This window comes from Arachis stenosperma, chromosome 3 (assembly GCF_014773155.1).
Source record: "Arachis stenosperma cultivar V10309 chromosome 3, arast.V10309.gnm1.PFL2, whole genome shotgun sequence".
NCBI classification, from domain to species: Eukaryota; Viridiplantae; Streptophyta; class Magnoliopsida; order Fabales; family Fabaceae; genus Arachis; species Arachis stenosperma.
This window is the reverse complement of record NC_080379.1, coordinates 136743698-136760008: the sequence shown is the minus strand read 5'-3', so window position 1 is coordinate 136760008 and position 16311 is coordinate 136743698. Positions and strand designations below refer to the sequence as shown.

Here is a 16311-nt window from a genome sequence, read left to right as displayed (position 1 = left end):
GGGCGTTAAACGCCCAACTGCTAGCCTTACTGGCGTTTAAACGCCAGCAACATCTTCCTCCAGGGTGTGCTGTTTTTCTTTCTGTTTTTCATTCTGTTTTTGCTTTTTCAATTGTTTTTGTGACCTCTCATGATCATCAACCTACAAAAAACATAAAATAACAAAGGAAAATAGATAAAATATAGTAAGATTGGGTTGCCTCCCAACAAGCGCTTCTTTAATGTCAGTAGCTTGACAGAGGGCTCTCATGGAGCCTCACAGATGCTCAGAGCAATGTTGGAACCTCCCAACACCAAACTTAGAGTTTGGTTGTGGCCTCCCAACATCAAACTTAGAGTTTGACTGTGGGGGCTCTGTTTGACTCTGTTTTGAGAGAAGCTCTTCATGCTTCCTCTCCATGGTGACAGAGGGATATCCTTGAGCCTTAAACACAAAGGAATCCTCATTCATTTGAATGATCAGTTCACCTCTATCAACATCAATCACAGCCTTTGCTGTGGCTAGGAAGGGTCTGCCAAGGATGATGGATTCATCCATGCACTTCCCAGTCTCTAGGACTATGAAATCAGCAGGGATGTAATGGTCTTCAATCTTCACCAAAACATCCTCTACAAGTCCATAAGCTTGTTTCTTTGAATTGTCTGCCATCTCTAGTGAGATTCTTGCAGCTTGTACCTCAAAGATCCCTAGCTTCTCCATTACAGAGAGAGGCATGAGGTTTACACTTGACCCTAAGTCACACAGAGCCTTCTTGAAGATCATGGTGCCTATGGTACAAGGTATTGAAAACTTCCCAGGATCTTGTCTCTTTTGAGGTAATTTCTGCCTAGACAAGTCATCCAGTTCTTTGGTGAGCAAAGGGGGTTCATCCTCCCAAGTCTCATTTCCAGATAACTTGTCATTCAGCTTCATGATTGCTCCAAGGTATTTAGCAACTTGCTCTTCAGTGACATACTCATCCTCTTCAGAGGAGGAATACTCATCAGAGCTCATGAAAGGTAGAAGTAAGTCCAATGGAATCTCTATGGTCTCATTTTGAGCCTCAGATTCCCATGGTTCCTCATTGGGGAACTCATTGGAGGCCAGTGGACGTCCATTGAGGTCTTCCTCAGTGGCGTTCACTGCCTCTCCTTCCTCTCCAAATTCGGTCATGTTGATGGCCTTGCATTCTCCTTTTGGATTTTCTTCTGTATTGCTTGGGAGAGTACTTGGAGGGAGTTCAGTAATTCTCTTGCTCAGCTGTCTCACTTGTGCCTCCAAGTTTCTAATGGAGGACCTTGTTTCAGTCATGAAACTTTGAGTGGTTTTGATTAGATCAGAGACCATGGTTGCTAAGTCAGAGTTGTTCTGCTTAGGATTCTCTGTCTGTTGCTGAGAAGATGATGGAAAAGGCTTGCCATTGCTAAACCTGTTTCTTCCACCATTATTGTTGTTGAAACCTTGTTGAGGTCTCTGTTGATCCTTCCATGAGAGATTTGGATGATTTCTCCATGAAGAATTATAGGTGTTTCCATAGGGTTCTCCCATGTAATTCACCTCTTCCATTGAAGGGTTCTCAGGATCATAAGCTTCTTCTTCAGATGAAGCATCCTTAGTACTGCTTGGTGCATTTTGCATTCCAGACAGACTTTGAGAAATCAGATTGACTTGTTGAGTCAATATTTTGTTCTGAGCCAATATGGCATTCAGAGTATCAATCTCAAGAACTCCTTTCTTCTGATTTGTCCCATTGTTCACAGGATTCCTTTCAGAAGTATACATGAATTGGTTATTTGCAACCATTTCAATTAGTTCTTGAGCTTCTGTAGGCGTCTTCTTCAAATGAAGAGATCCTCCAGCAGAGCTATCCAAAGACATCTTGGATAGTTCAGAGAGACCATCATAGAAAATACCTATGATGCTCCATTCAGAAAGCATGTCAGAAGGATATTTTCTGATTAATTGTTTGTATCTTTCCCAAGCTTCATAGAGGGATTCACCTTCCTTCTGTCTGAAGGTTTGGACTTCCACTCTAAGCTTACTCAATTTTTGAGGTGGAAAGAACTTTGCCAAGAAGGCATTGACTAGCTTTTCCCAAGAGTTCAGGCTGTCTTTAGGTTGTAAGTTCAACCATATTCTAGCTCTGTCTCTTACAGCAAAAGGGAATAGCATAAGTCTGTAGACCTCAGGGTCAACCCCATTAGTCTTGACAGTGTCACAGATTTGCAAGAAGTCAGCTAAGAACTGATGAGGATCTTCCAATGGAAGTCCATGGAACTTGCAATTCTGTTGCATTAGAGAAACTAATTGAGGCTTAAGCTCAAAGTTGTTTGCTCCAATGGCAGGGATAGAGATGCTTCTCCCATAGAAGTTGGGAGTAGGTGCAGTAAAGTCACCCAGCACCTTCCTTGCATTGTTGTTGTTTTCGGCTGCCATGGGTTCTTCTTCTTTGAAGATTTCTGTTAGGTCCTCTACAGAGAGTTGTGCTTTGGCTTCTCTTAGCTTTCGCTTCAAGGTCCTTTCGGGTTCAGGGTCAGCTTCAACAAGAATGCCTTTGTCTTTGTTCCTGCTCATATGAAAGAGAAGAAAACAAGAAAATATGGAATCCTCTATGTCACAGTATAGAGATTCCTTGAGGTGTCAGAGAAGAAGAAAATTAGAAGGAAGAGGTAGAAGAATTCGAACTTAACTAGATAGAGTTCGAATTGTGCATTGAGAAGGAGTGGTACTCCATAAATAGAGGGATGTGAGAAGAGAGGAAGAGATTTTCAAAAATTAAGTGAAAGATTTTGAAAACATTTTGAAAAACTTTAATTGATTTTCGAAAACCAAGAGTGGGAAAGAAATCAAGTAATTTTTGAAAAAGATTTTGAAATTAGAAATCAAAAAGATATGATTGAAAACTTATGGTTTTAAAAAGATATGATTGAAAAGATATGATTTGAAAATAATTTTAAAAAGATTTGATTTTAAAAATTAATGACTTGCTTAACAAGAAAAGATATGATTCAAACATTAAACCTTTCTCAACAGAAAAGGCAACATACTTGAATTGTTCAATCAAATCATTAATTGTTAGCAAGTATCTTTGAAAAAGGAAAGAAATTGATTTTGAAAAATATTTGATTGAAAAGATATGATTTGAAAAAGATTTGATTTTGAAAAACTTTGAAATCTTGAAAAAAAATTGCATTAAAAACAAAATCTTCCCTCTTGTGCCATCCTGGCGTTAAACGCCCAGAATGGTGCACATTCTGGCGTTTAACGCCCAATGCACTACCTTTTTGGGCGTTAAACGCCCAACCAGGTACCCTGGCTGGCGTTTAAACGCCAGTCTGTCCTTCTTCACTGGGCGTTTTGAACGCCCAGCTTTTTCTGTATAATTCCTCTGCTGTATGTTCTGAATCTTCAGTTCCCTGTATTATTGACTTGAAAAGACACAAATTAAAAATATTTTTGGATTTTTAATAATGAGGAATAATCAAAATACAACTAAAATCAAATAACAATGCATGCAAGACACCAAACTTAGCAGTTTGTATACTACTGACACTAACAAGATGAGAATGCACATGAGAAACAACAAAACACTCAAGTCAATAGAATTCAAAGATCAAAACAAGGAAATCATCAAGAACATCTTGAAGATTAATGAAGACACATGAATGAATGCAAGAATAACAGAAACATGCAATTGACACCAAAATTAACATGAGACACTAGACTCAAACAAGAAACATACAATATTTTTGGTTTTTATGATTTTGTAATAATTTTTTTTTTTGGTTTTTTCGAAAAATTAAGTGGAACAGAAAATAAAGGTATCAAAATTCTTAATGAGAAATCCAGGAATCATGCAATGTTAGTCTAAAGCTTTAGTCTAAAGGAATTAGACATGGCTAGCCAAGCTTCAGCAGGACATTGCATTCAAGAGCTAAATTGATGAGGATCAATCAGCTTTGGTGATGATAAGAACATCACCTTGAAACACTAGAATTCATTCTTAAGAACTCTGAAAAAAAATACCTAATCTAAGCAACAAGATGAACCGTCAGTTGTCCATACTCGAACAATCCCCGGCAACGGCGCCAAAAACTTGGTGGGCGAAATTGTGATCACTACAACTCCGCACAACTAACCAGCAAGTGCACTGGGTCGTCCAAGTAATAAACCTTACGCGAGTAAGGGTCGATCCCACGGAGATTGTTGGTATGAAGCAAGCTATGGTCACCTTGTAAATCTTAGTCAGGCAGACTCAAATGGGTATAGATGATATATGAATAAAACATAAAGATAAAGATAGAGATACTTATGTATATCATTGGTGAGAGCTTCAGATAAGCGTATGGAGATGCTTTGTCCCTTCCGTCTCTCTGCTTTCCTACTGTCTTCATCCAATCCTTCTTACTCCTTTCCATGGCAAGCTTATGCAAGGGTTTCACCGTTGTCAATGGCTACCTCCCATCCTCTCATTGGAAATGTTCAACGCACCCTGTCACGGCACGGCTATCCATCTGTCGGTTCTCAATCAGGCCGGAATAGAATCCAGTGATTCTTTTGCATCTGTCACTAACGCCCCGCCCTCAGGAGTTTGAAGCACGTCACAGTCATTCAATCATTGAATCCTACTCAGAATACCACAGACAAGGTTAGACCTTCCGGATTCTCTTGAATGCCGCCATCAGTTCTTGCCTATACCACGAAGACTCTGATCTCACGGAATGGCTGGCTCGTTTGTCAGGCGAGCGCTCGGTTGTCAGGCGATCAACCATGCATCGTGTATCAGGAATCCAAGAGATAAACATTAGAGCCTTGTTGCTTGTAGAACTACAGTGGTTGTCAATCACGTGTTCATAAGTGAGAATGATGATGAGCGTCACATAATCATCACATTCATCAAGTTCTTGAGTGTGAATGAATATCTTGGAATAAGAACAAGCTGAATTGAATAGAAGAACAATAGTAATTGCATTAATACTCGAGGTACAGCAGAGCTCCACACCTTAATCTATGGTGTGTAGAAACTCCACCGTTGAAAATACATAAGAACAAGGTCTAGGCATGGCCGTGAGGCCAGCCTCCCAATGATCTAAGAACTAGATGTCCAAAGATGAAAATACAATAGTAAAAGGTCCTACTTATAGGGAACTAGTAGCTTAAGAATTACAAAGATGAGTAAAAGACATAAAAATCCACTTCCGGGCCCACTTGGTGTGTGCTTGGGCTGAGCAATGAAACATTTTTCATGTAGAGACTCTTCTTGGAGTTAAACGCCAGCTTTTATGCCAGTTTGGGCGTTTAACTCCCACTTTGGTGCCAGTTCCGGCGTTTAACGCTGGGTAATCTGAAGGTGACTTTGAACGCCGGTTTGGGCCATCAAATCTTGGGCAAAGTATGGACTATCATATATTGCTGGAAAGCCCAGGATGTCTACTTTCCAACGCCGTTAAGAGCGCGCCAATTGGGCTTCTGTAGCTCCAGAAAATCCACTTCGAGTGCAGGGAGGTCAGAATCCAACAGCATCTGCAGTCCTTTTCAGTCTCTAAATCAGATTTTTGCTCAGGTTCCTCAATTTCAGCCAGAAAATACCTGAAATCACAGAAAAACACACAAACTCATAGTAAAGTCCAGAAAAGTGAATTTTAACTAAAAACTAATAAAAATATACTAAAAACTAACTAAATCATACTAAAAACATACTAAAAACAGTGCCAAAAAGCGTACAAATTATCTGCTCATCAGTGGATTGATGCCAAATAATAAGGGTCTCAACTACATGGTAGCTACAACATGCAAGTGATAAAACAGTAGAAGCAAATGGCATATGAATAGTGCAAAAATTGCAATAATGGGGGGAGATAGTGTGGGTAATGAAAGATAATATAAGTGCATATCAAAGCAAATGGAATACAAGTATCATAAAAATTAGTATTGACTTATAATTAATAACACCCAACAGTGTAAAACAAGTCACTAAGCACCAAAATAATGCAAGAAAAGATGCAACAGTTGAATAAGAACTTTTTACACCAGTGATAAAATAGGGAATTAGAAAAGAAGATAAAAACATGAACAAAATTAAAATGCAATGGAGGAAAGGATGCAAATGCAATATGTAGAAGAGGATGAAATAAAGTAAGGATGAGAAGTGAAAAAAATGAAGAAGAAGAAAGTAAGAAAGGAGAGAGGAAAGAAGAAAATTAGAAAACAGGAAATGGAATCGATGCGCGCACCTGCATCACGCGTACGCGTGAAACTGAAATAGCCATTCGACACGTACGTGTTGCCTACGCATCCGCGTGGATAGCAAAGAAGGCACACTGACGCATGAGCGTCGGTAACGCGTACGTGTGACCATTCGCGTGCTAAAGGCACGCTTCCAGCATAGTGGCAGCCCAACTGTCTGTTTAAACACTCTTTTACGTCGATCGGGAAGCCCACGCGTACGCTTCACTGACACTTATGCGTGGATGGACTAATTTGCAGGTGACGCGCGTACGTGTGGGGTGGATCGTGCTCCAGGCACCCTTCCTGCACGGTTCCAGCCTAACTTTTGGGTCATTTTTCAAGAGTGCGAAACTACACATGACGTGTGCGCGTCATCGACACTTACGGTCATTTTCACTTTTTCTTCTTCTTTTTTTAAATGCAGAATGCAGGTGATGATGCAGAATTTATGAAATAACACTGATAGAAATAAAATAAAATAAAACTAAGAATGAAAAGGAACGATCATACCATGGTGTGTTGTCTCCCACCTAGCACTTTTAGTTATTATCCTTAAGTTGGAGAGTTGGTGAGCTCCTTGTCATGGTGGCTTGTGCTTGAACTCATCCAGGAATCCCCACCAATGTTTACAATTCTAACAGCCTCTAGAGTCCCAAACTAGGCACAAAACGCCTTCAAGCAGGTGGAAGCAAGTGACAAGACCCAAAAAGTATTGATTGTTGGAATGAATTCCGGGATCCCAAACCTTGCTTTTGCACCCATCTTCTTGTTGAGCAATATTGTTCTATCTGGGTGGCAGGCAATCTGAATTCTCACTGAAGTGGCCAAATAACTTCTTAGATCCATTCGATCGAGCTCTACACCAACCTTTGCATTTCAACTAGGAGCATACAACCATGTTGAACCTTCCTTGACAGTTCCTCCCACTGACCATCTCCCTCTCATTCTTAATGCCACAAAGAGCTCTAAGTTGACCATCCGTCTCCAGTAGCCCATATTCAAGTGGAATGAGAAAGCTAAGGGATGTGAATTTTACCCACTTGAATATTGTGAATGATGATGGTGACGTAGGGGGAGGGGTCTCCAACAACTTTGGCAAGGTGATTTCAAGCTTCACTCCCGTGTGTTCTTTCTTGACAACTTTCACCTCTTTGCAAACTTCTTCAATATCAACCTCTTCCTCTTGGTAGCTTTCTTCTAATTCAATCTCTTCTTCATTGCTTACCAAAGTCATGGGAGGTTATGTTTCTTCTTCTTTAATCTCCATCTGTTGATCAACCTCTTCCAAGTCTTCAACCATGAGATGCCTTGGAGGTTGTACACCCTCCTCAACATCAACATCAAACATCTTGGAAGGAGGCTCTGTGACTGGACTATCCTATGGAGGTTCTGCATCTCCTAAGTCTTCAACCACTTATTCCTTGTCTTCATTAACCATAGGTTCCTCCAATTGTTCCAACACAGAGCAACAATCCTCATGTTCCACATGGGTTTCTGATCTCTTCTTCATGCTATGTTCTTCATTTGATTCTCCACTTGCAGCCATGGGGGCGCTTTGAGTGCTCACGTATTGGGATGCTAATTGATTTACTAACTCGCCCAAGGCGGCCGCGAAGTTTAGCACACTCTTACTCATCTTTTCTTGCCCTTGAAGAATAGCACTAAGGGTGTTGTTATCCAATGGAGGTTGGGGTGGATAGGAGGGTTCATTTGTTGGGAGAAAGGGCTCATAATACGGATGTGATTCTTCTTGATAAGGATATGGAGATGGTGTATATTGAGGTGGTGGTTCTATGTATGGTTCATATGGCGATTGGTATGGTGGATATGGGTTAGGATCATATGAGGGTGTTTGGTGGTAAGGGGCTTGTGAGTATGGTGGTTCAAAGCTATGTTGAGGAGGGGATTCATAGGCATATGGTGGTGCTTGTTGGTAACTACAAGGGGGTCCACCATATCTATCGTCTTGGTACGCACCCTGGAATGGCTCTTGACCATAGTAATTTGGTGGAGGTTGGTTGTTACGAAGAGGTCCACCATAACTATTGTCTTGGTATGCATCATACAGTGGTTGTTGGTCATAGTGCATTGGAGGGGGTTGTTGCCAAGAGGGTTGATCAAATCCTTGTGGCTCCTCCCATCTTTGATTGTCCCAACCTTCATGCATGTTCACATTATAGCTTCCATTCCCTACAACAGAATTTTAACTAAACTCGTAGCCAAAGGGGTGAGAGTTCATATTAGTTAAAGAAAATAAAAATAAAAACTAGTAAAAATAAGCAACTAATTCCTAAACTAACAAAAACTAGCAAACAAGCAAAAAAGCAAATATTTACAATAACCAATAATAAGGCACACATTTGTAATTCCCCGGCAACGGCGCCATTTTGATGAACGAATTTTCGTGTGGTCTAGAATTTCACAAATAAGTTCTCGTTGAAAGTATAGCTTTTAAACTAACAAAGAATCCTTTCATACAAAAGATTGTTTGTCACAAGTAACAAAACCCCTAAAAAGTAACAACCGAAGTATTCAAACCTCGGGTCGCCTCTCAAGGAATTGCAGGGAAGTTTTTTTATAATTGGTTATGTAAAGGTATATTTTGGTTTTTTAAGATAAGAAGCAAGAATAGTAAATGGTAATGAAAATCAAACAATAAAGAGGTCTTGGCAAGGTTTGGTGGTCAAGGATCTCTATCCTTATCACTAACCACAACATGAGAATTGGCAAGGATCAATCTTATTAAGTCATCCTCTAACTAGTAGTAAAGGAAAGTTAAATGAGCTATATCAATCCAAGTCCATAAGTCCTAGCTCTCCACCAATTCAATTAGTGAGAACTAGAGTTAATGGCTCCCAATCGTCAATTACTTGGACATTAGTAACTTAAGAGTTCCTAAGTTACCATCCCAAGCCAAGAACATAAAATCCTACTCTAACATCCTTTTAAGAATTTTGTCAAGTGCTTGGAGGGCATAACATAAAAACATAGAAAATTAATAAGGGAATATTAAATCTAAAACCAACAATTACAAAATCAATGATAACAAATAATAGAAGGAGCAATAAATATGAAATACTTCAAATTGCATAAGAAAGAAAATCAATCTAACATGAAGAGTTCATAAACTAAATTATAGAATAAATAGATCAACAAGAGAAGATAAATAAACTAAACTACTAGAACAAATAGGAGTAGAAGAAAACTAAATTAGAGCATGATAGAAATCTGAATTTAAGAAAAGCTAATCCTAAAATCCTAAAACTTAAGAGAGAGGAGAGAGCCTCACTCTAGAAACTACATCTAAATTATGAAAAGTGAATAATGAGAAGTGTCTTCTGATTTCTCCACTCTGCAGCCTCTAATCTGTGTTTTCTGGACCAAGAACTGGGTCAAAAACAGCCCAGAAATCGCTGGGGGCGAATTCTAATACGCTGTCTTTTCGCAGATGCACGCGTGCGCGTCACCTATCTGTACGGACACTATGGCAAAATTATATATCATTTCGAAGCCCCGGATGTTAGCTTTCCAACGCAACTGAAACTGTCTCATTTGAATCTTTGTAGCTTAAGTTATGATCGATTGAGTGCGAAGAGGTCAGGGTTGACAACTTTGCAGTTCCTTTAGTTTCTTGTATTCCTTATACTTTTGCATGCTTCCTTTCCATCCTCTAAGTCATTCCTGCCCTGTAATCTCTGAAAACACTTAACACACATATCATGGCATCAAATGGTAGTAAGAGAGGATTAAAATTAGCTAAATTAAGACCAAAGAAACATGTTTTCAATCATAGCACAAAATCAGGAAGGAAAATGTAAAACATGCAATTTCTATGAATGAGTGTGAGATTAGTGGATAAAATCTACTTAATTAAGCACAAGATGTACCATGAAATAGTGGTGCATCAGGAAGCTCTAGAGAAGAACGGAACTTGGGAGAAGTGTATCCTACCGACGGGAAAAAAGCCAGTCGGGTGCAAATGGGTTTTCACCATTAAACACAAGGCAGATGGCACTATTGAACGATACAAGGCAAGGTTGGTGGCCAAAGGTTATACACAGACCTATGGTATCGACTATACTGAAACTTTTTCACCGGTTGCAAAGATTAATACTATCAGGGTATTGTTTTCAATAGCAGCAAATGAAGATTGGCCACTCCATCAATTTGACGTCAAGAATGCTTTCTTGCATGGAGAGTTAAAAGAAGAAGTGTACATGGAAGCTCCTCCAGGTTTCTCAACGGGATTTATAAAACATGAAGTTTGCCGGTTAAAGGAGGCTCTTTATAGGCTTAAATAATCTCCACGTGCCTGGTTTGGAAGATTTACAGATGTCATGAAAAGGTATAGGTACAAGCAAAGCAACTCTGATCATACCCTTTTTTGAAAAAATGGGGAGATTTAATCATTTGACTAATAATCTATGTGGATGATATGATCATAATGGGAAGTGATGCTGAAGATATTGAAAAATTGAGAAGGAACTTATTTACAGACTTCGAAATGAAGGATTTAGAAAGACTAAAATATTTCTTAGGAATAGAGGTTCTATAATCCAGCAAAGGAATCTTTATCTCCCAAAGAAAGTACATTTTGGACTTTCTGGCAGAAACAGGAATGGTAGATTGCAAACCAATAGATACGCCCATGCAAGTTAGTCACAAGTTGATGATAGTAGAAGGTGCCACTCTAGCAGTCACGGATAAGGAAAGGTACCAATGACTGGTTGGAAAACTAATTTACTTATCACATACTCGGCCTGACATAGCTTATGCTGTGGGAATAGTAAGTCAGTTTATGCATAAGCCACAAGAAAATCATATAGAAGCTGTCATGAGGTTAGTTCAATATTTGAAGGGAGATCCAGGAAGTGGAATCATTTTCAAAAGGAATGGCCAGTTGAAGGCTGAGGCATACACTGACGCAGATTGGACGGGCAACCCAAATGATAGAAGATCAATAGCTGGTTACTTTACACTTGTTGGAGGCAACCTGGTAACTTGGAAAAGCAAGAAGTAGAAAGTTGTAGCTCTTTCAAGCGCAGAGACAGAATTTCAATGGATCGTTAAACGTATAACTGAAATATTGCGGATAAGAAAATTGATGACTGAGATTGGGTTTCCACCACAATTACCAAGCCAGTTGAAATGTGACAACAAAGTCGCAATTAGCATTTCAGAGAATCCCGTACAACATAAACAAAACATGTTGATGTGGATTGACACTTTATCAAAGAAAAAAATTGAGAATGACATTATTGAGCTTCTATTTGTAAGATCAGAAGATCAGTTGGCTGATATTCTTATTAAAGCAGTTTCAAAACAAGCCTTTGCTACAGTTCTCACTAAGTTGAGTATTGGTGATCCCACTACTCACCTTGAAGAGGAGTATTAGAATATCATAATTAGAAAATAAAATCAGGAAAATATCAAAGAGGATTAGAAAAAAAAGTCAATGTAATTTATTAAGATATTATTCATAACGAGCGTACTTTTAGCATACAATTGGTCTATATATTAATAAGAATCTTGTAATCACAGAGAAAAAAATATGAATAATAAAAATAATACTTTTCTAAATAATTTTTGGTTTCTTTCCTAAACTCTTTGTACCATAGTAACAAGTAACACAAAGATCAATTTATCCATTAATAATTTATTCACCATTCACATCATCAACCAAAATAGACACCTCAATTTTTACCCCTCTAAATCAACATTTTCTGATATTATTTTACACTTCAATTTTATAAAAAAAATATAATTATCACACGTTTTATAAAATAAAAAATTTAAATATATTTTTTAATCCTAAAGAATTAAAATATCTACATTTAAAAAAATTAAAAACCTATTTATCTTTTACCCAAAAACAAAAACATACCAAAAGGAAACTGAGCATTGAAATTAGGATTTTGAACATTGAAATAAGGATTGAATAAAAAATTCAAAAAATAAATAAGAGATTGCCACATCAGCAATCAAATGCTGGATTTTAAGATATTACGATATATCCTTTTGCATTTTGGGGGTTGGTACGAAACACAGTTTGACTTGAGGAAGAAGCAGTTGCAGCAAAGTCAGTGAGGACTATCCTTCAAGGTTCGGTCATCTGCTCTCCCTTTCTCTCTCTCAGTTCGCTTCGCTTTTTGCTTCCATGAACCTAAACCACACAAATAATATGAATGTAACTGTAATCCTTTTAATTTCTTCGCTTTACTTCCAACCCTAATTCCATAAACCATGTAATGTAATTCATTTTGATTTCTCCTTGTCTCCCTCCGTTCATCCTCCAAATTTGTCTCTCCATTTTCAGTTTATGCAGATTCAAGCTCAATTTCTCTTCCTCTCACTTGGATATTTTGTTATCATATAAATCTATTGTTTTTCGTTTTCCTTTCACTAATTAGTTTTTAGTTGTTTAAGAATCCTCTCAACTTGTTTTGGAAGAACTGTTATTAATTTTATGATTTGTGAAACTTTAAAGATTCTTCGGTTTGGCATTTCGAATTTTAAACCCGTTGAATTGAATGTTATATAATACACAATATACAATAAGGCCTCTCCTTAAAAGAAGAGAACTCGAAAAGAACTGTTGGAAGTTGTCTAAAATGTTTTTGAGATGTTTTGGATGCCAGATGGGGTTGCAAGAGAAGCTGGAGAAGTGTCAATCAACGGTATCGAGCATTGCAGCAAGCAAGCCTGCTGCAACCCAAAAGTCATCTTCAACCCCAACAGCAGCTGCACTGGCTGCTACCTCAGCCAATGGAAGGAGCAACATAGCAGCCTCTGCTGTCAAATTCTCCAATGATACAGAGAGGCTTCAGCATATTAACAGCATACGCAAATCCCCTGTCGGTGCTCAGATGAAGCGTGTAATCCATCTCCTGTATGAGGTACCTCTCCAAAATTGCCATTCCATTTGCATTGTATGCTAAGTTGAGCTTGAAGCCATGTTTTCTTGTTGGCTAACTTGATGGTAAGGAAAGGTTGTCCATCCTAAGTTATGGGCATGCCATAAGTCGACTTACCATGATACTTATAGATGACTTGCCAATGAACATTCACTACCATCAGTACTTGATTAGTTGAAAATTGAAACAATGTTGATTTGGTGTTTGTGTTTGATTTTAGACCCGGCAGGCTTTGACGCCAGAGCAAATAAATGAAGCTTGCTATGTTGATATGAAGGCTAATAAAGATGTTTTTGACAATCTGAGGAAAAACCCGAAAGTAAATTATGATGGGCAATGTTTCTCTTACAAGGTAATTTCTTTTCGTGCTTTTTTAACCCTTTCTGTATTCAGATCTTAGTTTACTGCTGAAAATAACAACTTCTGTTATGCTTTCTGTCTATAGTCAAAGCATAACCTTAAGGACAAAATTCAGCTTCTTCACCTGATACGTAAGTTTCCAGAGGGCATTGCCGTCATTGATCTAAAGGATTCTTACCCAACTGTGATGGAAGACATGCAGGTAAAATGCCTTTAATTAGTTTGATTGTATTCAAAAGAATATTTTTTTGACATTGATTTTGAAGTCACACTGGTGCTTCTGTTCATAGAGATATGTTACTCTCATTTCTCACGCATTTAAATTCTCTGCCTATGGAAAAGGACAAACCTGAAGATATGGATACCAACTCATAGCACCCTTGAAAGAAAATCAAGTGTTATGGCCAATAAATTAACACGACATTTTGCCACGCTTTAATAAGTTCCATTATAGGAATGAGGCTAGTACTTAAAATGGAAAATTTTCAGTTTGAAATCTTGCCATTTAATGTGCTAGCTTTAATGTGGTTCAACATTTTCTGCTGCTCACTGTCTGTTGGTTTTCAAGCTGACACACAAGGGCAAGCTGGGTTTTATGGTCTTAATGAAATATATTGCTTTGTGTAGGCTTTGAAAGCTGTGAGGCAGATTTGGCTGCTATCGAATTTCGATTCACAGGAAGACATTGCGTACCCCAATGACCCCAGAGTGCCCATTAAGGTGGATGATGACCTTAAACAGCTCTTCCGTAATATCGAATTACCCCGCGATATGATAGATATAGAGAAGGATCTTCAAAAGAATGGAATGAAGCCTGCTACCAACACTGCAAAGAGGAGGAGTGCAGCACAAATTCAAGGCATCTCTCCCAAGCCAAAGGTTAAGAAATCTAGGCGAGAAATCAACAGCAGGACCAAGCTCACCAATGCCCATCTTCCAGAGCTTTTCCAGAAATTGATTAATTGAACAATTCATGATGCAAGGAACTCATAGTAACAGCAAGAATTGGATAAGTTGACATAGACTGTTTGTTAGTCTAATTAGACTGTAAAATAGATAGCCGACATGGTTTAGTAGAGTAAAATTTATATAGGAGCTTCTTGTACTCTGTCCTGCTCTTGGCTTTAGTTTTCCGTAGGCCGCAGACCATTTGATGAATTATAACCGCTGTATAGTAAGTCTGAACCTGGGTATATTAACCTTGTTTGACATTTCACTCACACAATAATTCAGAGTGACAATTTACTTTAATATCGAATGTCTATATTAAAGTGAGCTTTAAATTTTATTAACTAAAATATAAACTTTTGTGGACTTGCCAAAGGCGAATTGTAACATGTTAGAAAATCGGAAAACGGTCTCAACTACCGGGGTTTCACTTAATTATTATAGAGGCTTGCTACACATACAAGTCTTTTTGACTTACAAGTTTTACAAGTTGCTACACATTAGAGTCTTTTAATGCGTTATTTAATTTCCAAAGCGCTACACTCACCGTGAATTATGAACGACTCCTCTTCCTCTTCCTCTTCCTCTTCTTCACTCACCGTGAATTATGAACAACTCATCTTCATCTTCCTTTTCCTCTTCCTCTTCCTCTTCTTCTTCTTCTTCTTCTTCACTCACCGTGGATTATGAACAACTCATCTTCCTCTTCCTCTTCTTCTCCTTCTTCTTCTTCTTCCTCCTCCTCCATGTATTTCTTCGTTATTCTCTTTGCCTTTTCATTAGTTGTTTTATTTGCGTTTATTACTGGTATTCTTGCTTCGTTTTTTTTCGATTTTCATGGTTTCTGAAATCAAGCTTTGAAATCGTTTTGAAGATAATGAAACTTCAGAAATACACCCAAACGATTATAGAAAATACACCCAAACGATATTTCTTCGTTATTCTCTTTGCCTTTTCATTAGTTGTTTTACTTGCATTTATTACTGGTATTCTTGCTTCTTTTTTTTCGATTTTCATGGTTTCTGAAATCAAACTTTGAAATCGTTTTGAAAATAATAGAACTTCAGAAATACACCCAAACGATTATAGAAAATACACCCAAACGATATTTCTTCGTTATTCTCTTTGCCTTTTCATTAGTTGTTTTACTCGTTTATTACTGGTATTCTTACTTCTTTTTTTCGATTTTCATGGTTTCTGAAATCAAGCTTTGAAATCGTTTTGAAAATAATGAAACTTCAGAAATACACCCAAACGATTACAGAAAATACACCCAAACGATTATAGAAAATACACCCAAAGGACACTTTATGCATAATTCAGAACTCTTTCTCTTTCTCCTCCTCATATTCTGCTGCTTCTTCTTCTTCAAAAATGATTTCAGAGCTTGATATCAAAAAATAATGGAAATCAAGAATAACGAAAAAAGAAAACAAAGAGAAAAGCACGTAAATGAAGAAGGAGAAAGAGAAGGCAAAAAACGAAAGAAAAGAAGAAAAAGAAGAGGAGGAAGAGGAAGAAGAATGTGCAGCAAGAAGAAGAAGACGATGCAGTGAAATTGTGCAGTAACGGTTGAAGAAGGAGAAAGAGAAAGTAAGAAACGAAAGAAAAAAAGAAGAAGAGGAAGAGGAAGAAGAACGTGCAGTAACGTTCAAGCGCGTTAATATAATAACTTGTAAAGACTTGTATAAAAAAATGCTTGTATATGGAGAATTTCTCATTATTATAATAATAAAAGCAAAAACAGAAATACTCACCACGGTTAGAGATGAGTACTTTAATTATTTAAGAATGGGCTAATAGAAAATTAGAAATTACACTTGCGGATTTTAATTATTGCAGTATTGAATTGGACGTCACTTTCATTGGTAGTTACTAGTTA

General features: G+C 37.9%; 1 protein-coding gene and 1 non-coding gene across 2 annotated transcripts; both read left to right on the top strand.

Annotated features, from left to right (window-relative positions):
* The first annotated feature begins 1911 nt into the window (after window positions 1–1911).
* LOC130971776 (small nucleolar RNA R71) lies at window positions 1912–2019 on the top strand. The gene has a single exon (XR_009082986.1). It is a non-coding gene; the product is annotated as a small nucleolar RNA R71 (small nucleolar RNA).
* Window positions 2020–12229: 10210 nt separating this feature from the next.
* Window positions 12230–14732, top strand: LOC130967529 (uncharacterized). The gene is made up of 5 exons (XM_057892425.1): window positions 12230–12309; window positions 12846–13103; window positions 13342–13473; window positions 13567–13683; window positions 14109–14732. The coding sequence occupies exons 2-5, from the start codon at window positions 12846–12848 to the stop codon at window positions 14445–14447; spliced, it is 846 nt and encodes a 281-aa protein (XP_057748408.1). The 5' UTR covers window positions 12230–12309; the 3' UTR covers window positions 14448–14732.
* Window positions 14733–16311: the final 1579 nt, after the last annotated feature.

What these genes read in the sequence shown, in the direction of transcription:
- LOC130967529 (XM_057892425.1), top strand. Translation starts at nt 12,846, where the DNA reads ATGGGGTTGCAAGAGAAGCTGGAGAAGTGTCAATCAACGGTATCGAGC. An exon ending in GGCAATGTTTCTCTTACAAG is followed by an intron (nt 13,474 to 13,566) that starts GTAATTTCTTTT and finishes TTCTGTCTATAG; the next exon opens with TCAAAGCATAACCTTAAGGA. An exon ending in CTGTGATGGAAGACATGCAG is followed by an intron (nt 13,684 to 14,108) that starts GTAAAATGCCTT and finishes TGCTTTGTGTAG; the next exon opens with GCTTTGAAAGCTGTGAGGCA.